The sequence below is a fragment of the Nansenia antarctica genome (assembly GCF_963989245.1).
Source record: "Nansenia antarctica genome assembly, chromosome: 16".
NCBI classification, from domain to species: domain Eukaryota; kingdom Metazoa; phylum Chordata; class Actinopteri; order Argentiniformes; family Microstomatidae; genus Nansenia; species Nansenia antarctica.
In genome coordinates, this window is record NC_137686.1 from 23,339,300 (window position 1) to 23,349,299 (window position 10,000).

Here is a 10,000-nt window from a genome sequence, read left to right on the forward strand (position 1 = left end):
AGAGGGAGAGAGAGAGAGAAGAGAGGCGGATTAAGCTGTGCTTAGCGAGCAGGAGATTCCTCGGACGCTTATGCAATATCCTGCCTGCTTCCTAAAGCCCCATGCTGGTCCGACTCATCTGCTCGGTCCCTCCAGGGTTCCTTGTGAACTTCAGTGGGTTTATATGTGTTGTTGTTTACTTACCACTCTTCCTCCGCCCCTCCGTCCCTCCCTCCTTCTCTCTCCTCTCTCTCTCCCTCCCTCCTTCTCTCTCTCCCTCCCATCCTTGCACCCTCCCTCTCTCACAGCCTCATTCCTTCTCTCTCTCTCGCTCCCATCCATCCCTCCACCCTCCCTCCCTCCCTCTCTCACTGTCTCATTACTTCTCTCTCTCTCTCTCTCTCCCTGCTTCCCTCTTCCCTCCTTCGCTTCCGTCATTTTGTTTGGTCAACAAAGCCCAGCCCCCCTGATCCATTAGGGGGTGTCGACTGTGGGCGGACCTGCGGATCTCATGTGATTAAACGCCTCTGATGTCAGAAAATCATTGGGTTTGCTCCTCTCTCCCTCTCCCTCATCCTCCCGTTTCCGCCGTACTTCATCCATGTCGACGCCCACTCTCCCATCTCTCTCTCTCTCTTTCCCCTGGCCCCACTCTCCTTTCACAGGCCATCGCTCTTTCTTCCTCGTGCTCTCATAAGTCTCATACTCCTCCACTCCTTCACTCTTTCCCCATCTCTTTCCTGTCTACCCTCTTAATCTCTCACTCTCTCTTTCTCTCTCTCTCTCTCTCTCTCTCTCTCCTACTTTATCCCATCCCTCTTCCTCTCATCTTCTCCTTTTCTCCCCCCCCCCCCCCCCCCCGCCCCCCACTCCTCCTCCTCCTCCTCCTCCTCCTCCTCCTCCTTCTCCTTCACATGAACCTCTCTCTGTCTCACTCCTCTCATCGATGTTGTCAGAGGGGCATCAAGGCGTGCCGAAGCAGAGTTTACTTATCTTCGGGGGTTAAGCCGTAACGGGGGATTAAACGCAATGGAGACCAAACTGTATTGCGTAACGGGGGGCGGGGGGGGGTGGGGGGGGGCGACGCACGCAGGCGGTTAAACACGGACAAGTCTCAGCAGAACGCCGCTGATTGCTTTTGTGCCTCGCACTCCTTCCAGAAAGCTCTGGGGCCGCATCCACCGGCCGTTCAGGCCCAATAAAAGCCTGTCGAAAGTGATTTCTTGTGGGCCTTCTCCCCCCTCCCCCCTCCCCCCCCCCCCCTCTCGCACACAGAAGCAGTTCCTATGACTTGGATTTTGGGCAGGGAACGCTTCGCTCAGTGTTTGTGTGATTACGTTTACGGCCCGTGTTTATCGACTCTAATCGAATCCAACGACGTGTGATTACAGGAGGCCAGGATCAGCTGTTTTCAAGATTGGGCCAGGATATTTGATACAGCTGTGTGGGAACCCAGTGTGGGTAGTTACAAGCAATTTATACGATGTAATGTATTACTGTAGGCGACTGCATTTCTGCCTGTACAAATGTGGATTTCCAGTAAGTTTCCAGTAATGACAATCTGCAGCATCGCCAACAGACTGTTAAGTGATGCTACAGTATACAAAAGCATGAACATGCATCTGAAAGTCCAGCATTAGACGTTAATTCCCCTTGAGAAGCCCAGCTGATTTGCAAAATAGATAATGGATCAAAACTGTCGTGTAATCTAATAGATGCTTTTAAAGGAGTTTTCTTTTCCTTTTTTTTTTTACCCAACAACTCGATATACAGAAAATTAATCTGTGTGTGCGTGTTCGTGTGGAAGAGGGGGATAGAGAAAGCAAGAGGGGGATGGAAACGGAGAGTGGAATGTGCAGTCGGAATCACAGGGAGGAAGACAGAGACAGAACCACATTTCAAAAGAAAGAAAGAAAGGGGACTTAAGAGGGAAGAGAGAGAAGGAAGGGAAGCATGAGATTAATTTCCATGAGAGAGAGAGAGAGAAGGCTGCTGGGGTAGTAGATGTTAGCTTATGTGACATGCGCTACATACAGTACATACTGTACATAGCACTGTAACACACTACATATCATGATCAGCCCTGAGCATCTGTAGGCCTACACTTTGTATGTACTGTATGTAGCATGTAGCATGCATTAGAATGCCATGGCTAGGACCCTGCGGGTCTGAATACATAATACCACAGACAGAGGTTTGGAGTGGAAGACATCCTTCCCATCCTTCCCATCCTTCCCATCCTTCCCATCCCCCCTGCTCCCTTCCGTGCCATCCTGTCAGCAGAGGAGTGCCATCTGCTTCAGCGCGGCGTAGCATGCTGTCCCTGCAGACTCCAGCGCCACCCCAAACAGCCATTGTTTGCCACCCCTGACATGTCTAATCCCTGCTGACGAGTCTGCTATTGTTGCGTAACCGTCGCAGACGTGCCTGGAGGCATGCATACACACACACACACACATGAAAGGGACACACTCACACACACACACACAAAGATATACACATACAGTATATACACACATACACACACACACATGCACACACACATGCACGCACTCACACGTGCACACAAACGTACACACATACTGTACACACACACACACACACTCACACGCACACACTCACACACGCACACACTCACACACACACAAACACACTCACACACACACACATACACACACGCATGCACACACACACACACTGTAGTGGTGGTTCTGAATCCCACCTGACACATTCCGGTCACGGCTGGCAGGTAGAGAGGCAGAGGAGCGCCTTGGGGGGTTTAGAGCCGTTGATGATGTCGCGCGGCGGCGGCAGGAAACGCCGGAGCGCAGGCTTTATCACAGCACGGCCCGCCTCTCACACACACACACAGATGTCACCGGAGGGATTTCATCAGCATTAGCCCTGGGAGTAATTGAGCCTTCTGCACTGAGGGATATTTGGTTGCATTTCTTTTCGACATTGCACGCACACACACGCGCGCGCACGCTTGCACGCGCACACACGCTTGCACGCGCACACATACACACACACACACACACACACACACACACAGGCAGGCTGGCAGGCATGCTGGCACGAAGGCAGGCAGGCAGGCAGGCAGGTAGGCAGGTAGGCAGGCAGGCAGGTAGGCAGGCAGGCAGGCAGGCAGGCAGGCAGGCAGGTAGGCAGGCAGGCAGGTAGGCAGGCAGGCAGGCAGGCAGGCAGGCAGGTAGGCAGGCAGAAACAGGCTACTCTGTGCCAGAGCCACACACACTCTCTCCCACGAGCCAAATGTAAATGTAAATGCCCGCTAAACCATGCTTGCCCCTGGGGGACCCCTCGGATGTTGACCCCCCCCGCCAGCCCCTTTCACACGCCTGGTGATTGCATTCTAATCACGGGGCTCTGGTGATAGCTGACGGCCTAGCGCCCGCTCCACTACAGAGTGGGTTGAGGACATTAGCATAATTGGGTAAGATGTCCCCTGGAATGCAATGTCCTGAGAGGCAGATGATGGATGAGTGTGTGAGGAGGCCAAATATGGTTAGTCGGGGGGTATAGGCAGAGAGGGTGTTACTCCACTCTGGGGGGCTAATCGTCATTGAGTAATGAGAGGATGATTTGTGTTGCGGTTTTGGGTTTTAGGGCGGGGCGGGGGGGGTTGGCCAGAGGCTGGGGCTGGAGCTGGGGCTGGAGCTGGCAGATAGACAGATAGACAGACAGACAGACAGACAGGAATGCAGACAGGCAGGGCTGGGGCTGGGGGATTGAGGCTGGTGGATTGGGCGACTGGGGCTGGAGATTGGGGGATTGAGGCTGGGGGGACTGATGCTGTGGCTGGGATGGGGATGGGGATGGAGATGGAGATGGGGATGGAGGGCTAGGGCTGGGCCTGGGTGACTGGGGGGTTCTGGAGGACAGAGGTTGAGTGACTGGGGGATGGATGGGACAGGAAGTATTGGGGCTGGGGCTAGAAGATTGGAGGGACTGGATGATCGGGGATCGGAATAGACGTCTGGGGCTGACGTCTGGGTCTGGGTCTAGGTTTCGTGGATTGTTGGGTCTGGGTCACTGGGGCTGGAGCTGGCACTGGGGGCTTCGGATGTTCCCACATACACACACACAGATGTTGCAAAGTCACCATAGTGAATGCAGTCGGAGAGACGGGCGTCCTTTGGCTCAGAGCTGGCATTAGTGCTTTGACTTTTCAGGCGGCTCATTAACCACAACAGATTTCTGTTGAGCGTAATTGTGTGTTTTGAAGTTGGCAGCGACCAGATAGATAATGGGAAATGGCTCTGGGCCCAGCTAGCGCCACTCAACCAAAGCTAGCGCCCTGCTGTTATATGAGACTATGTCCCCGGAGAAACGTTGGCTACAGTTGAAACGGTCATTAGCCTGGAGAGACTGGTTCAACAGAAAGGCTCTCTGATGACATGTCCAACTCTCATGAGTTTCACCCCTGAAGAAAATACACAGAGTCCTCTCTCGTCCAACCAATGTTTGTCAATCGCAGATGGCCCATCCGATTAGAATATTCACAGCAAATTTAATCCAATGCGCCGCATTAACGGTGACATCTGTGAGATGACAAAATGGCATTTAGCCGTTTCTCTCCCTATGACTTCGGTGGGCTGTGATTACAAAGTGAACATTGTGCAGTAAAACGCTTCGCTCAATATGTGTGTGATTACGTTCGGCCGTGTTTATCGACTCTAATCGAATCAAACGATGGGTGATTGCAGTAGGCTAGTATTGTAGGGTGTTTTCGTGATTGGTTTCGTGCCGGGATATTTGATACAACTCTGCAAGGGAGGGTGTTTTTTTTTGCAAAAAAACAGTGTGGGTAGTTATTACAAGTCATTTATACAATGTAATGTATTACTGTAGGCGACTGCATTTCTGCCTGTACAAATGTTTATTTCCGTCGATGAGTAATGACAATCTACAGCATTGCCAACAGACTGAAATCTGTTGTGGTTAACAGAAGAAATCTGTTGCGGTTAATGAGCCGACTGAAAAGTCGAAGCCCTAATTCCAACTCTGAGCCAAAGGACGCCTGCCTCTCTCCGACCGCATTGACAACAGTGACTTTGCAACATCTGTGTGTATGTGGGGACATCCGAAGCCCCGGTGCCAGCTCCAGCCCCAGTGACCCAGCCCCAACCCTCCACCCAGACCCAGACTCAGACCTCAGCCCCAGACCTCTAGTCCAATCCCCAATCATCCAGTCCCTTAATCTTCTAGCCCCAGCCCCCAGACATCCAGTCCCCGTCCCCCCCAGTCACTCAACCTCCGCCCTCCAGAACACCCAGAGAGTTATATGAGACTATGTCCCTAGAGAAATGTTGTCTACAGTTAAAACAGTCATTAGCCTTCGATAGCGGTTCAACAGAGGGTTAGTGTTAGGGGTTACGGCTCGTTGGCGGCATGTTCAGCTCTCTGCGTTTCATCCCGAACACGATATTTCAAGTCCTCTCTTCCAACAAATGTTTGCCGATCGCAGATGGCATCCGATTACAATACTGACAGCAAATTTAATCCATTGCGCCGCATTACGTCGACATCTGTGAGATGACAAAGTGGTATTTAGCCGTCTCTCTCCCTCTGAAGACAGACGTGGTGGAGTTCTGTCACACTGTTGAATGTCCGACCCGCGCGAGGACAGCAGGACGCCTCGGGGACATGGGAGGGACACGGGAGGAACACGGGTGGAACATGGATGGAACACGGGAACACGGGAGATGTGCTGACGGACATGCAAGTCGTCATTTCGATCGATCGCGAGATGACTCATACTCTCACTGGTTCCGTGCTTACACGACGACAGAGCGATTCCTCTCTGATATCAGTCTCACAGGCTGGCCTCTCATATGTGATCACCAGAGACAGTAGATGACATCATTGTATCAATAGCAGACCTGGGTCACATACATAATGAATGATTGAAAACATTAAATGCTTTCAAATGTTGAGATGCACTTGATTTAGCTTCGAGTTTGCACCTGAGGGATTAGAAGGCAAGGCAAGTACTCCATGTGGGCGGGGGGGGGGCGGTTGTTCAGAGGAGCGTGTGGAGGGGGGGATCGTTTATCAGAGTGACAGCTCTGTAAGCTGTTCTGTAGCCTGCTGGTACGGGACCTGAGGGTCCTGTACTTCCTGAGTCTCTTAGATGGTAGGGCATTGTCGCAGGGCCTTCCGGTCGGACACAGTGCAGTTGCCGTACCACACTGTGATGTAGTTGGTCAGGATGGGCTGGGCTTTCTTCGATCTCCTCAGGAAGTGTAGGCGCTGCTGTGCCTTTTTGACCAAGGAAGAGGAGTTGAGGTGTCCAAGAGTGGTCTTTGGAGATGTGGACACCCAGAAACTTGAAGCTGGGGACACGCTCCACCTCCATCTTAATTGATGTAGAAGGGAGAGGGTACACAGCCCCTAGTTTTCCTGAAGTCCACAATGATCTCCTTGGTCTCCATGGTGTGAACTCTCTCCCTCAACCACTCAGAGACTCACCCTCACTCTCCACTTTTAAATCCCACCTCAAAACCGATATCACAATATCGTCACAGATCGTCAATGTTTTGCGGCCTTTGCACGCCAAAACCCTAGAAAAAGATCCCGACTTGAGAGTGATATATGGATCCGTTTACGGATCAGTTACGTATGTGTGTTGTCTTAAGGATATCGGGGGTGGGGCGGTCGTTAGTTGAATATCTCCAACATGTTGTCTCTGGCCTCCTAACGGGACTTGACTCCTCTTTAATCCCTGGGAGAAGACTTTGTATTCTATTCTGAGTCCTTCTGCCTGGCTGCACCGCTGGCCACTGACTATCTCGCTGAAAAACAGCGAGATATCTCTTTGCTGTCACGGGTCGTTTTCATTCGAATGTTTGATTGACTGACTTCAGGTGAAACACATAGAAACCCCCGAAAAGCGAACATTCACTTCAACTGTGGCTCTAGTTTTCCCTAAATGTCATTGAACAAATCCTATGAGACATTCTGACAAGGTGGAGCAAGCACTGTGATCTTGTTTTTACAATCCCCTCTGCCCACAAATCTAACGTTGCAGGTCTCAGATACTGCCATAAATGTCAAGAGAGTAACTATATTTCTCTCTCTCTCTCTCTCCCCCTCTCTCTCTCTCTCTCTCTCTCTCTCTCTCTCTCTCTCTCTCTCTCTCTCTCTCTCACTCTCTCTCTCTCTCTCTCTCTCTCTCTCCTACAGTATTCTGTTTGCAGACATCGTGGGCTTCACCAGCCTTGCCTCCCAGTGCACTGCTCAGGAGCTGGTCAAACTACTGAACGAGCTGTTTGGGAAGTTTGATGAGCTGGCTACAGTGAGTGAAAGCTTTTTTCTTTTCTTCTTCATTTTTTTTTTCCTTCTTTGCTAGCCTTCACGCTGGCCGCCCTTATTCCCAGGCTCGTCCATCGCCATGTTTGTGTGACGACTTTTATTTTGGAGATGAAAAAGCTCTGTTGTGGGGTTCATAGTCTACCCACCCTTTTGTAGGTTCGCCCACACTACCCACCCTTCTGTAGGTTCACCCACTCTACCCACCCTTCTGTAGGTTCACCCACTCTACCCACCCTTCTGTAGGTTCACCCACTCTACCCACCCTTCTGTAGGTTCACCCACTCTACCCACCCTTCTGTAGGTTCACCCACTCTACCCACCCTTCTGTAGGTTCACCCATGGCCATACACTAGGGTGCACCTTAAAGCCGGGCTAGGGTTGGTTCAGCAGTCACGAAAAGCATCTCGCAGCTTCACGGCATTGTGGTTGGTTCTCATTATTGATCCCATGTCATAGTCAATATTTGACCTCCTGGTTTCATCGTTGAATCTCAGTATCGCTAATTGCTGGTACAATCAATTTAACGTAACGCTTAGGTCATATCCATCGCTGACCATGCCGACCCCAGGCCTTCAACGAACAAGCAGACGCTCTTGGTTGTACATTCAGACTGTCCTTCTTTTGCACCCTCGACGCTGTGCGCCCCCCCAGTGGAATGCGCACTCAATCTGTATCTATCGTCGTTTAATGAAAGCGGGATACGGTCAGTTGAGGAGCTTTCACCGTGACGCTGTCAAGGCAGCTTAGTGTGATGTCATCGGGGGCCATCAGGGGGTCCATATGATGTTTAATATGATTACACCACACAACACACACGGCATCATTTGAGGGAAGAGATGACAGGATTCTTAATCCATCCCCAGATTGACCCCCCCAGACTAAAGCCTCGCCTCCGCTGGGTGGTCATCTTAATCAACTGGATGAGATGGGCTGAGGGGGAGAGGGGAAGGGGGGAGGGGGGGTTACTAGCACAAGTTATATCTGTCCCAATCCCTTGGCCGTGTGGCAATGCGAGAAAGATTTGAGCCCTCCCCATCTGTCAATATTCCATTTTTAGCCGCTAGCAGGACTTGGAGTACAATCAACTTTTTTTTTCTAGGTTTTGGACCTGTATGTTCCTTTTATGTATTACAGTCAAAGTAATAGTGTTGCAATAGTCATAGTAATAATACTGTAATCATAGTAATAGTTATAGTAACAGTACTGTAATGGTCATAGTAATAGTACTGTAATAGTCATAATAACAGTACTGGAATAGTCATAATAACAGTACTGTAATGGTCATAGTAATAGTACTGTAATAGTCATAATAACAGTACTGGAATAGTCATAGTAATAGTACTGGAATAGTCATAGTATTTGTCTGACGCTCAACTTCGTATGGTCTATTTGATAATACTTAACACGGTAACATGTGTCTTTCACCATGTCTATGATTACTGTTGTAGTATGGTGACACTACTAGGGTTAGGGTTAGTCCAGTTTTCCTGTTCTTTTCATTTTCCTGACCCCCACACACACACACACACACACACACACAGCCCCCTGCAGATCATCCCCACACTCCGTTTATCTACATGTAATCTGCCCTCCCTTACTTACGCTGTCACACGTGGCTGTGAAATCCCTTAATCCACGGGATTACACCCAACCCTTTTTTTTTTCTTCTTTTTTTTTGCTTTCATAGAACATTTTCTTGGCCATATTGGGCTGGTCTATTTTGGGCTTGTTTGTTTACATGGCGATACCTCTGACGAGAGAGAATGGAGTCAGACAGACAGACAGACACGTTGAGGATACTCATAGTATATGATAGTATATACAGTATATATATATATATATATATATAGTATATGATATTACTTGGCCCTGAACTTTCCGTAATGTTGTTTACACTAACAATGTTGATATGCTGATTTGCATTCTGCTGCTATCAGCTATTCTATTATTGACACTATTGTTTATACAGCTATTGTTTATACAGCTTTTGTTTATACAGCTATTGTTGATTGTTGACTGTTGTTTATATCCTGCTTATTCTTTTATTGATTTTGTATTTCTGCTGCAATGCCGATGTCTAATGAAGCTGAACCCAAGCATTTTACTCTTTGTATCCGTACATTGATCTAATAAAAGCACTGGAGTACTGGTAATGATGGAAGAGTACTGGTAATGATGGAAGAGTACTGGTAATGATGGAAGAGTACTGGTAATGATGGAAGAGTACTGGTAATGATGGAAGAGTACTGGTAATGATGGAAGAGTACTGGTAATGATGGAAGAGTACTGGTAATGATGGAAGAGTACTGGTAATGATGGAAGAGTACTGGTAATGATGGAAGAGTACTGGTAATGATGGAAGAGTACTGGTAATGATGGTACAGTACTGGTAATGATGGTGGTAATGAAGTTTTCAGCAATGTTTTCGCCTGCCATTTTGATGTATTAAATTCCGGTTATTCCGGTTATATTCGGATTGTTTTCTATGTCAAAGCTTAGGGGGCCTGCACAGTTCCGCTTTCTTTTTTTGGGCCATTTTTGTCACATTGTCAAAAAAACAATAACCGTAGGTTTTTAATACGCTCCGAGGTCTGAATCCCAGCTGGAGATCCGCTCGCGTCACCGACGGGGCCCAAACAAACCCATCAGGATTCAGCCCGCGATCCAAAGAGCGTCGCCGCCCCCC

At 49.3% G+C, this 10,000-nt stretch overlaps 1 protein-coding gene across 3 annotated transcripts in view; it reads left to right on the top strand.

Moving 5' to 3' along the window:
- LOC308171442 (adenylate cyclase type 1-like) overlaps nucleotides 1-10,000 on the top strand; it is a gene marked incomplete at its 5' end in the record, with an annotated part of 47,484 nt that overhangs the window by 7,256 nt on the left and 30,228 nt on the right. For all 3 annotated transcript variants that reach the window (XM_080546288.1, XM_080546290.1, XM_080546289.1), the window contains one exon: nucleotides 7,186-7,297. In XM_080546288.1, the coding sequence (XP_080402414.1) occupies nucleotides 7,186-7,297 (112 nt within the window). The remainder of the gene's footprint in view (nucleotides 1-7,185; nucleotides 7,298-10,000) is intronic.